Here is a 16,442-nt window from a genome sequence, read left to right on the forward strand (position 1 = left end):
ACGCGCCTAGAGCCGAGCTCCCCAACAAGAGAAGCCGCTGCAATGAGAAGCCTGTGTACTGCAACGAACAGCAGCTAGCACCCACTCGCCGAAACTAGAGAAAAGCCTGTGCAGCAACAAGGAACCAGCAGGGTCGAAAATAAATGAAATTATTTTTAAAAGGATAATGCTTAATACTTTCTGAGTACCCAGTATGCATTAGTACATACTGTCCTAAGTGCTTTACGTGTAATTCTTTTAACAGTCCCAAGAGAAAATATTACTCTTAATCCCATTCTGCGGATTAAAAATAGAGATTTGACCAAAGTCACAAAGCAATACATTAACAGAATCAGAAAATGTAAATTAATACAGTCCTTTCTAAAGCAATCGTGCAGTATTCATCAACAACCTTGATATGTGCTGACTGACCTGCAATGTCACTGCAAAACCACCCGGAGGAGTCAGCTCTGAACACTGCCTTACGTTCAGTAGCGGAAGGCTGGGCCACCCCGCCTGGACTGGACCCACAGGGTTATACTCCACTCCCTCACTCACACGACAGCCCCAGGAGAGACTGAGAGGAAGGGGATCTGGAGTAAAGCAAGCAGCCCAGTTAGAAGAGTTTGCCATATTCATAAAAGACAGGTGACAGAGGTGAGAGGGAGGCTGGGGGGCGGGGCACATGTGTACACCTGTGGCTGATTCACGTTGATGGGCGGCAGAGACCAGCACAATATTGTAATTATTTTCCAATTAAAAATCAAGAACAAAAACACCTAGCAAATCCAGTCACCTACTGGCTTTGGAGGAAAACAAAGGCTGTACACAGAAGAAACTACAATTTACAGCCCTGTTACTTGGCTCAGCAGTTAACGCGCTTATATTGTATTCATAGTGTGCACGCCTCAAATCTGTGGTAAATCCTCACTTCCAAGCCACTAGATTCTAAAACTAAATTAAGAAATAATAATTTTATGTTATTTAGAAATAAAATACCGGAAGAAATTGGTTAAGAGTTCAAAATGACTAGGAACAAGCGGGGCAAAGAAAATGATGTTTATTTTGAAATTGCTATTTTTAAATTAAGTTGTAATACTCTTTGATTTTTTATATTATTCAGGTAATATTAGAAAGTAATTTTTAAAAGAAAAATATCCAGAAAAGCACAAATAAAATATAAATCCCCCATGAAGCCTATCAGCCAGAGAGATTTTGGTATCATTTCAGCCTGTGTTCTATACTTACATTTAATCTCTGTATTGTAAAAAATTAAGACTGCTCCTAACTATATTGTTTTCACTTAATTTGTTAGGGCATTTCCTCTGTAATTAGAAAACAAGTTTTGATCTGAAGTAATATATTCCTGGGATGAAGTTAGTCATGTCAATTGAAAGCACACGAATGTGATAATGGATTTGCTTTGTTTAAAACTGAGGGAATGTATTTCCTGAGAAAAAGATAAATCACATTTACAAGAGAAATTAATTTGCTCTGACAAGACTCCTTTCAACTAGAAAAAAGGTGCTTTCCCCATACACTACATTTTTTTTTTTTAAATCAGGTTACAAAGTACAGTGTGATCCCTCACTTCCTTGCTAAAATGTGAACGGCAGTGGGCAAAACAAACCTAAAAGACAGACACCGAAAAATAAATAAGAATTCTTGGCATGATTATAAGTGATCTTTATTTTCTTAATGCTGTTTGAAATTTTATTCTGTGAAATGAAAATACCTCCTTTCATATCAATAAACAAGAAATGTCACAGCCATCAGCGATTTCTAGCCTGCGAATGTGAATGAGGGCTCCCAAAACCTCAGGTGCTGCCGCCTCCCCATGGTGACTATGGGGGGAGGGGGTGATGCAAGGAAACAGGACTGGCCCCAGGCAGCTGAGGTGCATATGAAAGGAATGAATTCAGTAAACCCAGAGGTTTGCATTTTTCCATGCTTAATTTTGCATGCTAAATTCTGTGGGGATGAGAAGACACCTGGAAATACCCACCCAGGGTCTAGAAACTGGGTGGAGCTTGGTTGGAAGATCCTGAGAGAATTCCCACCCAGGAGAAAGGCACAGGTTGGGGCAGGCTCAGTTTCTACCAAGAAATACCCAGGGTCTGGCTGAAAGACACTGAGGTGGCTCAATTGTAGAAAGACATAAGGAACGGAGCTCAGACTTGCAAGTACCTAGTTAACTAGACAAATTAAATCCCATCCTAAATATCAAAAAGTGAAAGTCACTCAGTCGTGTCCGACTCTTTATGACCCCATAGACTATACAGTCCACGGAATTCTCCAGGCCAGAATACTGGAGTGGATAGCCTGTCCCTTCTCCAGAGGATCTTCCCAACCCAGGGATCAAACCCAGGTCTCTCACATCGCAGGCAGTTTCTTCACCAGCTGAGCCACTGAGGGAGCTCTTTAATAGGTACGCAGTTAAAAATTAAAAGCTGGCTTCACACACACAAATCACAATCTAGCGACCAACTCAGCAGGCCAACCATGCTTCCCTTATAGACAGGCCAGAGAGCGTGTCAGTCGCTCAGTCATGTGGGAAACTTTGTGACCCATGGACTACGGCGTGCCAGGCTCCTCTGTCCATGGGGATTCTCTAGGCAAGATTACTGGAGTGGGTAGCCTATTCCTTCTCCAGGGGATCTTCCTGACCTAGGAACTGAACCGGGGTCTCCTGCATTGCAGGCTTCCCTGAAAGCTTGGTTGGTAAAAAATCAAGTTGCAATGTGGGAGACATGGGGTCCTAAAGAGCTGGACACAACTAAGCAACTTTCACTTTCATTCCTGCATTGCAGATGGATTCTTACCAGCTGAGCTACCAGGGAAGCCCTACAAATGCTAATAAAAGCAATTAAGAATATCAACAAAAAACAGGGGGGTGGGGGGAGGTCTTATGACCAACCTAGATAGCATATTAAAAAGCAGAGACATTTCTTTGCCAACAAAGGTCTGTCTAGTCAAGGCTATGGTTTTTCCAGTGGTCATGTATGGATGTGAGAGTTGGACTGTGAAGAAAGCTGAGCACCGAAGAATTGATGCTTTTGAACTGTGGTGTTGGAGAAGACTCTTGAGAGGCCCTTGGACTGCAAGGAGATCCAACCAGTCCATTCTAAAGGAGATCAGTCCTGGGTGTTCTTTGGAAGGAATGATGCTAAAGCTGAAACTCCAGTACTTTGGCCACCTCATGCAAAGAGTTGACTCATTGGAAAAGACTCTAATGCTGGGAGGGATTGTGGTCGGGAGGAGAAGGGGATGACAGAGGATGAGATGGCTGGATGGCATCACCGACTTGATGGACGTGAGTCTGAGTGAACTCTGGGAGTTGGTGATGGACAGGGAGGCCTGGCATGCTGCAATTCATGGGGTCGCAAAGAGCTGGACACGACTGACCGACTGAACTGAACTAGGGGGAGGTCTAGTTATTATTTCGATGAGGTAAAAAAATATTAAAAAAAAAAAAAAAGGAGTTATGTCAAATGAATAAAAAGTTCTTTGGATGGTTATTTAAAATGGGATAAATAAAACAGACATATATGCCTTTTACCCAGAGCCTTTTACATTAAAGTAGGTAAAATAGACAGGGAACAGAAAGAAAAAGCCTTCTAAACTCTCCCTCAAGACAAAACTTGTTGATTGGATACTGATGAAAACTTAAGTTAAAGGTATAGAAGCTGGCACAATTTCAGTTCAGTCGCTAGGTCAAACTCAAGTCCACTGAGTTAATAAAAATGTATGTAGTAGTAGTGAAAGTCACTCAGTCGTGTCCGATTGTTGTGAAACCATGGACTGTAGCCCACCAGGTTCCTCTGTCCATGGGATTCTCCAGGCAAGAATACTGGAGTGGGTTGCCATTTCCTTCTCTAGGGGATATTCCCGATATAGGAATCGAACCCATGTCTCCTGCACTGCAGGCAGATTCTTAACCAACTGAGCTAGGAAGGAAGCCCAAAAAAATGTATGTAAGTTGGTATATTTAAATGGGCTTTATATAAGGTGTTAAAGCTCTTATTTAATTATATTGTGGGATAAACAAGGCATATAGATTGCCACTAAGAAAATATTAACTAAACGCACTGAGAAAACTAATAGTTACCTGAGTGATACAAAAGGAGTAAACGGGGAACTGACACGGAAGGGTTAATTTTTTAAAGTGATTTTCCTTTGCTTTAATTAATAAACTCAGAAAGGTCTTTGCTAAATGCCTTATAACATAGAACTTCGTAAATTACATTTCAGTTTGACAAATATCCTGCCACTGATTTTCGTATCTTTAGGCGACAAAACCATCTTTTAAAATAACTAACCAACGGCCTTTTGTCTTGCAAATGTCTAAACCAGAATATGAATACAGGCCTCAAAGAGCTGAGACAAAGCCCAATTAAGCAGGCACGACTGGGAAATCAAGAAAAAAAAAAAAAGTGGCAGTTTTAAATCTAAACTGCTGAGAATGTTCCCTCAGCAAAATCTTACAGATAGTATGCCTTAATCATGTAAACAAGCAACTTTAAGGTATTCCAACTGTTTGTTAACCAGTAAGTTTATATTGTAATACCTGGTAAAGCCATGAGATCCCTATAGCTTATGTCTGTATACACATAGAAGATGCCTCTACTTCTAAAAGGTATTATTAGAACAGGATTTATAAGGAGTGCTACTTAATTTTAATAAAAAGTGCCTACATTAAAGAAAACTGGCCAAGATGATTTTCAGGTTCACATGAAGTGGGAAATACTCAATATTAAGTTAATATCTGAGATTAATGTTTAAGTTTAAAGACGTCATTTAAGAATCATCATTAAGAAGAGGTGGCAAGAACACATAGAAGAAACTGCACAGAAAAGGTCTTAATGACCCGGATAACCACAATGGTGTGATCACTCACCTAGAGTTAGACATCCTGGAAGGCAAGTGGGCCTTAGGAAGCATCACTACCAACAAAGCTACTGGAGGTGATCGAATTTCAGCTGAGCTATTTCAAATCCTAAAAGATGATGATGCTGTTAAAGTGCTACATTCAACATGCCAGCAAACTTGGAAAACTCGGCAGTGCCAACAGGACTGGGAACTGTCAGCTTTCATTCAAATCCCAGAAAAGGGCAATGCCAAAGAGTGTTCAAACTACCGCACAACTGCAGTCATTTCACATGCTAGCATTTTTAGTAACACTAAAAATTCTCCAAGCCAGGCTTCAACAGTACACGAACGGAAAACTTCCAGTTGTACAAACTTGATTTAGAAAAAGAAAAGGAACCAGAGATAAAACTCCCAACATACGATGGATCATTTAAAAAGCAAGGGAATTCCAGAAAAACATCTACTTCTGCTTCACTGACTACAGCCTTAGACTGTGTGGATCAAAACAAGCTGGAAAATTCTTAAAGAGATGGGAATACCAGATCACCTGACCTCCCTCTTGAGAAACCTATGCAGGTCAGGAAGCAACAGTTAGAACTGGACATGGAACAACAGACTGGTTCCAAATAGGAAAAGGAGTACATCAAAGCTGTATATTGTCACCCTGCTTATTTAACTTATACGCAGAGTACATCATGAGAAACGCTGGGCTGGAAGAAGCAGAAGCTGGGAATCAAGACTGCCGGGAGAAATATCAGTAACCTCAGATATGCAGATGACACCACCCTTACGGCAGAAAGTGAAGAGGAACTAAAAAGCCTCTTGATGAAAGTGAAAGAGTGAGAGTGAAAAAGTTGGCTTAAAGCTCAACATTCAGAAAACGAAGATCATGGCATCTGGTCCCATCACTTCATGGGAAATCGGTGGGGAAACAGTGGAAACAGTGTCAGACTTTATTTTTGGGGGCTCCAAAATCACTGCAGATGGTGACTGCAGCCATGAAATTAAAAGACACTTACTCCTTGGAAGGAAAGTTATGACCAACCTAGACAGTATATTAAAAAGCAGAGACATTACTTTGCCTACAAAAGTCCATCTCATCAAGGCTATGGTTTTTCCAGTGGTCACGTATGGATGTGAGAGTTGGACTGTGAAAAAAGCTGAGTGCCAAAGAATTGATGCTTTTGAACTGTGGTGTTGGAGAAGACTCTTGAGAGTCCCTTGGACTGCAAGGAGATCCAACCAGTCCATTCTGAAGGAGATCAGCCCTGGGATTTCTTTGGAGGGAATGATGCTAAAGCTGAAACTCCAGTACTCTGGCCACCTCATGCAGAGTTGACTCATTGGAAAAGACTCTGATGCCGGGAGGGATTGGGGGCAGGAGGAGAGGGGACGCCAGAGGATGAGATGGCTGGATGGCATCACCGACTCAATGGACGTGAGTTTGGGTGAACTCCGGGAGTTGGTGATGGACAGGGAGGCCTGGTGTGCTGCAATTCATGGGCTCGCAAAGAGTCGGACACGACTGAGCGACTGAACTGAACTGATGCAGAGTACATCATGTGAAACGCCAGCTGATGAAGTACAAGCTGGAATCAACACTGCACGGAGAAATATCAATAACCTCAGATATGTAGATGACACCCTAATGGCAGAAAGGGAAGAGAACTAAAGAACCTCTCGATGAAGGTGAAAGAAGAGAGTGAGAAAGTTGGCTCAAAACTCAACATTCAAAGAACGATGATCATGGCATCTGGTCCCATCACTTCATGGCAAACAGATGGGGGAAAAAAGGGAAACACTGACAGACTTTATCTTCTTGGGCTCCAAAATCACTGCGATGGTGACTGCAGCCATGAAATGAAAAGACATTTGCTCCTTGGAAGAAAAGCTATGATGAACCTAGACAGTGTATTAAAAAGCAAAGACGTCAACTATGCTGACAAAGATCCACATAGTCAAAGCTATGGTTTTGCCAATAGTCATGTATGGATGTTGAGAGTTGGAACATAAAGAAGGCTGAGTGTCAAAGAATCGATGCTTTTCAACTGCAGTGCTGGACAAGACTTTTGAAAGTCCCATGGACAGCAAGGAGATGAAACCATCAATCCTAGAAGAAATCAACCCTGAATATTCAATGGAAGATGCTGAAGCTCCAATACTTTGGCCACCTGATGCAAAGAGCTGACTCACTGGAGGAAAAGGGGGCAACAGTGGATGAGATGGTTGGATGGCATCACTGACTCAATGGACATGAGTTTGAGCAAGCTCCGGGTGACAGTGAAGGCCAGGGAAGCCTGGAGTGCTGCAGTCCATGGGGCTGCAGAGTTGGACACAACTGAGAGACTGGAGAACAAAAGAGTCATCTAAATTAAGTATAACATTTTATTGTATTTAGGTTTAATAAATAAGACCTTACTATCTCTTACAAGAAAATAACTGCACATGATGAAACTTCAAGGTAAATGAGATAAAAACTTTGGGACAAAAGCTTTAAATATTATTTTAGAAATGTCTACTTAACGTGATCTTTCCAGATGTTTAATAACTTAAGATTCTAAAGCTGTGCCAATTTAAGCTACATGATGAAAGTTTACCTAAAAGATACTAAGATTACTATAAGTCATCAATTACTAGAAAAAAAAATTTTAAGTATCTGAAAATATTAATGAAAACGTTTGGTATCACCTAAAATGTTCTGTATAAGAAAACAGGGTTTCAGATGGTAAACAATCTGCCTACAATGCAAGAGAGCTGGGTTCCATCCCTGGGTTGGGACGACCACCTAGAGAAGGAAATGGCAACCCATTCCAGTATTCCTGCCTGGAGTATTCCACGGACAGAGGAGCCTGGTGGGCTACAGTCCATGGAGTTGCAAAGAGTCAGACACGACTGAGGAACCAACACACACATTAAGAAAATAAATGTTTTTTAAAATTATCACTATTGTTTAAGCGCACCAATTTATAAAATGCCAATGTAAAGACAGAACCTAATTATTTACTTCTTAGTTTCACCAAAATTAATGTTTTAAGAGTTGAGGATTCTAATTTAAACATGTAATTAAAGCTATGAGAAACAATACAGTAACTTTTCAAAATACGGTAAAAGATACAATGTATGTTTTCAGTAAAGAAGATATGAGAAATGAAATTACATCTTGGTAAAAAATAAATGAGCTGGTTAATTTTATTTAGATGAAAAATGAAAGGTTGGATACAAAAAATGATGAGAGATTACGAGGAGGAACCTTGAGGAAAGTTTTATGCATAGTCACGATTAATGAAATTTAGACTGAAGTTAACTAAGTAAATGGACTGTTAGATGAACTAATGCAAGACTGGAAATTTTGTCTCCTTTAAGTTCTCCTTTTGATAACAGACTTTTATCAAACCTGCAGAGAAAGAGGATCAAAGACCAAGCGGAGGCAGAAAGACTTCAGAGAGAAGAGCAGGGACAAGGCTGGAGAAGGCAATGCTCTTGGAGCCTCTGAGAGAGGAGCTGGGGCTGCAGGCGGAGGCGGGCCTGAGAGGGCAGGTGGGTGGGAACGCCTTCCCTAGGGAATGAGGGAGCAGGGACCCCTGGGAGGGAACGACCACAGGCGCCCAGGCAAGAAGCACAGGGGCCTGGACCACAACGGGGCAGGAGGGCCTGACGGCTGTGACGTGGATGTACTGCCACGGCAGTTTCAGTACAGCTTGCTGGTGAGCTACAAGCAGGAAGTAAGGAAGAATCACAGATGGCACCAAAGCACCAGGTAAATGGTGGTGCCAGTTACAAAACAGGCTGCCTGGTGAGAAGCAATTGTGAGGGGTGGAAATCAAGAGATCCATTTACGGGGGTGGGGTGGGGGTGTACAATATACACGAGGGCGTAAGAAGGACCAACTCTTTTGATGTCAAATTAGCTACAATGATATAGGGCACAACACAGGGACTGTAGCAAATATTTTACAGTAACTATAAATGGAAGACAACCTTTAAAAATGGAATCACTGTACTGTCCACCTGTAACATATAACAAACGTCAACTACACTTCAGTAAGAAAAACTAGATCAACGCAGGAAAACAGAGAGACTCATGTGGAACATATGAAGTGTGAGATGATCATCAGGCATTCCGGTCAAGATGTCAGGTAGACAAGCTCCCTCACAGGCTGCGCTGAAGATGTGGAGCCAGTACTGGAAGCACAGGCCTCACGGTTGCCTCCCAGGGTGCAGGGGCAGAGAGGGGAGTGGCCCAGACAGCGCAGAGGCCCACGAGAGAGGTGACCCAGCCAGCACAAGCGACCAGGGAGGTGGCCTTGAAGTCCAGTAAAGTGTTTCCAGCAGGAGATGGTGATCACTGGGCTGAGCTGCCAGGGAGGAGCTGCTGACCTTGATGCGGGGAGCTTCAGCAGAGCTAATGGAGGAAAACTGAGTTTTGTTCCAGGGAAAACTGTTAAGACCACGGAGGACAGACACCTCCCTGAAGCCACATGTACTGCCTTCAGAGATACCAGAGCTGTGCTCCACCTCCATCATCGTGCAAGCGCCCAGCAAAGAGAAGTGTGAAATCAAGAGTCACCGAACGAATGTCAATCTGAAGATTCCCAATATTTCAACCCACAGTAAGAAATCTGAATGCAAGGACTTCCCTGGTGGCCCAGTGGTTAAGAATCCACCGGCCAATGCAACCGACATGAGTTTTATCCCTGGTCAGGGAACTAGATCCCACATGCCTCAGAGCAACTAAACTCGTGCACCGTAACTGCTGAGCCTGCGCTCTAGAGCCCATGCTCCGCAACAAGAAGCCCCGAGACAAAGAGTAGCACCCACCTGCCACAACGAGAGCAAAATAAAATAATTAAAAGGAATGAAACCCCAAATGCACATGAAAAGGTGCTCAACATCCCTAATTATTAAGAGAAATGCAAATAAAAACTATAATGAAATAACACCTGACAGCAGTCAGAATAGCCATCAGAAAGTATATAACCTCTGGAAGAGGTGTGGAGAACAGGGAACCTCCTACACTACTGGCGAGAGGAAAGCTGGCGCAACCTATGGACCACAGTATGGAGGCTCCTCAGGAAACGAGAGTTACCAAGCCCACTCCTAGGCATAAACCCAGACAAAACCGTAATTCAAAATGACACACGCACTGTATGTTCACAGAAGCACTATTCACAACAGCCAAGACAGGGAAGCAACCTGCCTGTCCATCAACAGATGACTGGATAAAACACACGCGGCACCTACACACAATGCACTACAGCTCAACCACAAAAAAGAACAAAATAACACTATCTGCAGCAGCACGGACGCAACTAGAGATCCCCACACTAAGTGAAGTCAATCAGACGGAGGAAGACAAATATCATGATGTCACTTATATGCAGAATTTAAAATAATGGCACAGGGCTTCCCTGGTGGTCCAGTGGCTAAGAATCCACTAACCAGTGCCGGAGACACAGGCTCAATTCCTGGTCCAGGAAGATTCTGCATGCTTCAGAGCAACTCAGCCCACGCACAACCACTGAGCCCAAACTCCACAACAAGAAGCCACCGCAGAGAGAAGCCCCCGAATCCCAACTAGCGAGCAGGCCCCACTCACCCCAGCTAGAAAAGGCCGCCCGCAGCAGTGAAGACCCAGGGCAGCCAAAAATACATAAAATAAAATTATAAAAAATAAAGTACAGCACAGATGAACTTATCTACAGAACAGAAGCAGACTCAAGGACAGAGAACAGACTTGTGGTTACCAAGGGGAGGGAGGAGGACTGGGCATGTGGGGTTTTAGATGCAAACTATGACATTTAGAACTGAGAAACAAGAAGGCCCTACTGTACAGCACAGGGAACTAGACCCAATATCCTATGATAAACCATAGCGGAAAAGAATATTTAAAACAGAAGGTATGTATGTGTGAAACTGAATCACTGCTGTACAGCAAAGATTGGCATCGCACTGTAAACCAACTACTTCAATTAAAAAAAAAAAAAAGACACTGGAATGGCGGAGAGCCAGAGCCTCCTGCCCATCCCACACGACATCACACCTTCTCGACGGGGACGGACAGACTCTGCACTGCTCTCTCACCCTCGTGGACACCGGAGCTAAGCGACTTAATGTGTATTGTGACCGCGGCTGAAGCAAGAGACCAGAGAAAATACGTCCCTTCTCCCCCCAAGTTTTCCAGAGACTCTAAATGTCAACGACATACTATGAACATATCACCATGGGGTTAAAAACAAAACAAAGCAAACCGGTGATCGAGTCATTTAAAGAAAATCTTACTCCAAACCCTCTGAGACCTTAGGAACAGCCACAGTTAACCTAACGGTAATCCCCCTCTCCTGACTGACACACCTCTATGTCCTGCACTGCAGCCTGACAGCCAAGCCCTCGGCGGCAAAGGAAGGCCAAAAAAATAGCCAGGTTTCCTACCTGACAGAACGTCTTCCGATAATTCCCTTTCTCGTTCAATTTTCTCCTCAAGAGTTGAAATGCAGAATTCATAGCCAGCAAGAGCCAGTTCCTGCCTATAAAGCAAAGAGGATAAATCAGTTGTCCTGTCTTCCGCCTCGGGTTTGCATCATCTAGTGTTAAGACGGATGGGAACTCGGTTTCGAGTCCCTAAGGGGTGTCAACTTCTCCTCTGTCAGAAGTTTGTTTTTCGTCATCTTGGAGTGCTGCTGGGGTTTCAGTAACCCACAAAACCAGCGCTCCCTCCTTCCCACTAGCAGAGCCAAGGGGCCAGCTCCTCCTCCTGCGAGAGCATCTGACGCCTGGTCAACCCAAGAGCAGCGCCAGAGGAGGCCTGGGCTCATGGCAGAATTCTGACTGCTGACCTCGTCCATTTCCGGAGGGTGTATCAGCTCACCACTCCTCTCAAGCTGCAGGTCTCCAACACAAGTTTCTTTTACAGAAATGGAAGTCCCAACCAGGGTGCTAAAAGGCATTTGGCCCCAGTCTGGGGACCCTCAGTCACCAGTGAGGACGCCCAAGCGGCCAGCAGGCCGACTCTGGACAGAAAGAGGGCTGCCTGCTGGCATCTGAGATACGGTGAGCACCACAGAGCATCCATCTGTCCTGGTCTTTGCTCCTCCACTCTGGCTCTCAGCTCCTCACTGGAAGCAGCACTAAACAAGCTTACCTCTCCTCTGGGCTTGGCCAGACAACCCCTCTCTACTCCGTTCTCAGAAGAGGAGCAGCTTTCCCCGAGCCAAACCTCGGCAGCAGCAGGGACCTCATCCAAGCAGGGCGTGGAGCAGGGGAGGCTGCCCACGAGACGTTCTCAGTCATCAAGAGAGAACGCTTCTGAGCAGGGTAACTTATGGGCTAATTACTGTAGGTACCGCACAGCTTTCACCTCTTGAGAGAGCGTGGGCGTGTCTCACTGTCCAGTGTTACCATCTCCGGGCTTCTCCTTAACCCAGGGGGCCACACCCACCAACATCTGGTCCTGTCTGTAACCCGTCCAGAGAGACTAACCCGGCTGCAATGCTCCCTGGCATGAACCAACCTCAAAGTTTCTCTATAGACTTGGAATCAGAGGCCCTGAGGCTCTGGTCCATCCAGTGTCCAGCCAAATGCCAGGAGATGGACCGGGTCCCCCAAAAAACAAAGGAGCGGACCACTCAGGCTGCAGGTGCCAGTGCCAGGGTCTCTGGCTGCAGTGAGCACTCCTCCTACAGCACTGGGCTAGGTACCATTCAAAACTTGCAGTACCCAATTTCTGCAGCAACTCAAGGGCTAAGGAGAAGTCAAGCCTTCCCTTAAATTTACCCCAAATTAACCCTCCAGGAGTCCTCTTACATCCTCTGAGTTTTCACCTAGAGAGTGAAGGGCACCAGGCCCCTCTGTCTATGTCCCTGACCTTTGGCACACATCTAAAATGTTTCCCAAAGCCTTTCCTATGTGCCTGGCAGACTTTTCCTTCTGTGTAAGAATCTAGACTCATCCAATACTTTTTAGTAGCACTGCTTTCCTGTCCCACTCGTCCAAAGGCCTCTGCCCCATGCCTCAGTGCCTCCTTGATACAACCTAGCCACCCCATCACCTCTACAGCCTTAAAACCGCCCACCGGACGAGCCAGTGACACCCTCTCACAGCAACTCTCTCATCACATAACCTGTACCTAACTTCCCGCTTTGTTGATACTTCCACCAGCAAAATATGCCACCCCCAGCCACTCTTGCATTGCTCCCAGCTCTCCTGCTGCTGCTGCTAAGTCGCGTCCATTGTGTCCGACTCTGTGTGACCCCATAGACGGCAGCCCAACAGGCTCCCCCGTCCCTGGGATTCTCCAGGCAAGAATACTGGAGTGGGTTGCCATTTCCTTCTCCACCCAGCTCTCCTAGGAAGAGCAAAACTAAGGTTCTAACGACTTCCCAGTTCAATCAGGAACAGAACACATGACCAGGCCTGTCACAGTGCAGCCACAGGGATGAGGGCTGCAGGCCCCACCGGGCACGCTAATGGACTCAGGAGGGGCAAGACTGGAAAAGGCTCAAGATCTCAAAGATGAGAGATGGGACACCAGGAGTGTGACAACCGAGATTTTAGATACCCAGGTGATTAGTAGGATGAAAACTGTGACACCCCAGGGTCAGTTTCTGACCCACAGCCCTCACCCACCGCTGCTCCCACACCCAGACTCCGACTACACTTACCTACTCTGAGCAGCGTAAATAGTGGCCAACTTTAGGGAGATCTCTATGATTGCATTGTCTTCCTGTTGGGAAAAGAAAAAGGAAGTTCATAACAAATAAAATTTCCACATGAAGTATTTCGGATTAATTTCTAGACTGACTACACCCTGAAAGCCATAGTCTTGATGCTTTTGGAGGAATCAGGCATCACGCTTTTGCATGAGTGAAAGACTGGCAATTTTTATACTGGTCTTAGGGAGGAAAATCCCAACTTTTTGGTCAAAACACATGTGGGGGCTATTTTGAAAACTTCCTCAGCTAGGGTGCAATACTATGTAATGTCCTTACCTGTTGCATGCCCCCTCCAAGCAGGTAACTCATTGTTGCTTTAAAAAGTTTTTCTGCCTAAAAGCATAAGGAAGAGATTTTTCTTTTATTTGGGCCCCATATCTAAATGACCCTGCATTCTAAGTACTAGTCTAAGGCAGCATTCCTTGAAAAACACACATAGAGAGAAAGGTAACCTTTTGTTGGAAAAACAGACTAAAATACTGGGACCCCACATCCCCTGGGCACCTTGAATACTCTGTGATGTGTAGAACCAGCTTCAGAGATCAACTTCCCACCTAAACCCACTGTGGCAGAGACTGAAAACTAGCCCTAACAGTCACTCTCCTCTCCATCTTTTCCGGTACAGTCTCCTCAGTTTCCATTAGGTCAAGGGTCCTTCCTTTGCACTTCATGTGTGATCATATGAGGAGGCTGCGGCCAAGAGATGCACGCAGTTTACACGAACAGCTTCAACAGCGTACTTCACAAGGACTCTGCTGGCCCTCCGTCCCTCTTCCTGCCCACAGCTGGAGATGAGCCAGTGCTCGTACTCAGGCGAGAACACATCTTAGAAGGAACCTGGGCTCCTGGGTCACTTCATGGGGTATAAGTGCTCACCCCTCTTCAGGGTTCAGCCGCCTCTGGATTAATGCATTAAACGGATACGCTTCCCTCTTATTTCAGTCACTTTATCTTGGGGTCTCTTTGTTACAGAAGCTTTGCCTGTACCCTTATGTGCAGAGGTCTAGCTAGCAGAGGTCTAGAGGCTAGCCATTCACAAATTCACAACATTACAACATGATTTACTTACATTTTCAAGCTGACCCCTTATAAATGCTAAGTTCGCCATCTGAAAGCAGATTATAAGTTGTTTTTTCAGTTTAAAGCATTGTGTTTCCACTTACTTCAAAATCTTTACACTGAAAACTCCCCTTTGCTTTCACCTTCTATCTAAAAAAAACAGGCCAGGAACTGTTGCTAATCTGCTAGAAGCAAAGTCCAGCAATGGGGTGACAGTACGCGCAGACTTTGATGGTAACAATTCTAGATCCACTCTCCACTGAGAACACAAATATTAATGATAATTGTTTCTTTTCGGTCTGGGGTTGAAGTTTCTTATACATGACAGTCCAAGGGTAATAAAAATTGAAAGCTAAAGAAAACTTAGTAAAACCAAAACCCAGAAAGACATCCTGCAGGTCAGGAATACTAATCAGGAACACTAACAGCCCTTCTCCTGCACCACTGGCGGCGGCTCAGACTGGTCAGAGGAGTTACCAAGTCATAAGTGTAAGCGATGGCCTTTGTGTTGTGACTCTTGTGGGCAAGATGAAGAGCGTCATGCAAAATAAGCTCTGCCTCTTCTGGCTCATCTTTCATGATGCACAACTGAAAAGAGAAAACAAAATAAAAGAAACTGAAACACGAAAAGAACAGAGACACGCACCACCAGACAGAAACAAGTACGGCTACGTGTCCCAGTACACAGAGGGAAGCTAGTCATTCATTCCTCGAACACTTATTGAATCCCTGCTGTGCAAAGGTATGGTGTCTGCAGTGGTGACTGGAGAGGGGCTCCCCTGCAGCTCCGCATGGCCACAGATATAGCACACTGGCTGACAGACATAGGCAGCAGGATCGTGAGCACTTTTCACGAACTCTTATAACGGAGCTGCTGGCCCTACATCCTCCTCCGCTCTTTCCTGCAGGACAGGTGGGCTCAATCACAACCAATGATACAGGCTGTGAAGGAAAGCAAGAGAAAGGAACAAGGGGTTTCCTTCAAATGGGAGTCAAGACAGTTAAACAGAGGTAAAAAGGAAGAGAAACAGCCAACTAAGTAAGGAACTGTGGGGGGAAACTGACCCAGAGAGCAGGGAATGACCGAAGGTGCTACAGGCTGAAGATGACGGATCTTCAAGAACCACTCAAACAATCAAAGTGAACAGATGCGAACTGAGGATGGTGACTGTTACTGCCAAGTAGGGAGGCAATGGGGGTAGGACCACAGGTCTCACCAGCCAGGGCAAGGAGTCTGGGTTCTACCACAAACGCTGTGACGGGTCAATCAAGGCTTGTGGGCACGGGATGACACCAGCTGATTTACATTTAAATGATCGCTCCAGCTGCTGTCAAACCTGGATGGCAGGGGGCAACAGGGCAGACAAGACTGCAGGCTGTAGCAGCGTGGCCAGGGTGACTCAGGAGACACAGAAGAGGCGACAGGTTTGAGAAGCATTTTGGATTTGGTGGCAAAATCCAAAAATTCGTTGCTGGATTCTCGGTATATGGGAGGTGGTAGTTAGGTACCACAAGTTCTCAGAATGACTATGGAGCGTCCAGGCAGGAAAACGGGGCAGACTACAGCAAAGAGGTACTGAGGGAAGGGGTCGGAGAGATGCCTAAGACCACAGGTTCGTTTGGGTCAGCTGAAGCCTCAAACAGAGTTGGCACGCGGGCCGCACCCGCCGTGTGTGGGCACTCGGGTGGACGCGTCGGGCATGAGGCGGTGGTCAGCCCAAAGAAGGAGGCCCGGTACCCCGGGAAAAGGAGAAAACATTCAGGAAGAGGAGGCCCGCCCCGCTCCCCTCAGCCTGTGCGCACTTCTCCCCGCGCTAGCAACCTCGCA

The 16,442-nt window shown here is 45.3% G+C and overlaps 1 protein-coding gene across 8 annotated transcripts in view; it reads right to left on the reverse strand.

Annotated features, from left to right (window-relative positions):
* Window positions 1-16,442, reverse strand: part of TTC19 (tetratricopeptide repeat domain 19) — a 29,810-nt gene that overhangs the window by 12,226 nt on the left and 1,142 nt on the right. For 6 of the 8 annotated variants that reach the window (XM_061389777.1, XM_061389781.1, XM_061389778.1 and 3 more), the window contains 5 exons: window positions 15,092-15,202; window positions 14,625-14,663; window positions 13,832-13,888; window positions 13,505-13,566; window positions 11,277-11,371 (listed from right to left, as the gene is read on the reverse strand). In XM_061389777.1, the coding sequence (XP_061245761.1) occupies window positions 11,277-11,371; window positions 13,505-13,566; window positions 13,832-13,888; window positions 14,625-14,663; window positions 15,092-15,202 (364 nt within the window). The remainder of the gene's footprint in view (window positions 1-11,276; window positions 11,372-13,504; window positions 13,567-13,831; window positions 13,889-14,624; window positions 14,664-15,091; window positions 15,203-16,442) is intronic. The other 2 variants (XM_061389774.1, XM_061389775.1) reach the window with 2 other exon arrangements.

This window comes from Bos javanicus, chromosome 19, assembly GCF_032452875.1.
Source record: "Bos javanicus breed banteng chromosome 19, ARS-OSU_banteng_1.0, whole genome shotgun sequence".
In the NCBI taxonomy this organism is placed as follows: Eukaryota; Metazoa; Chordata; class Mammalia; order Artiodactyla; family Bovidae; genus Bos; species Bos javanicus.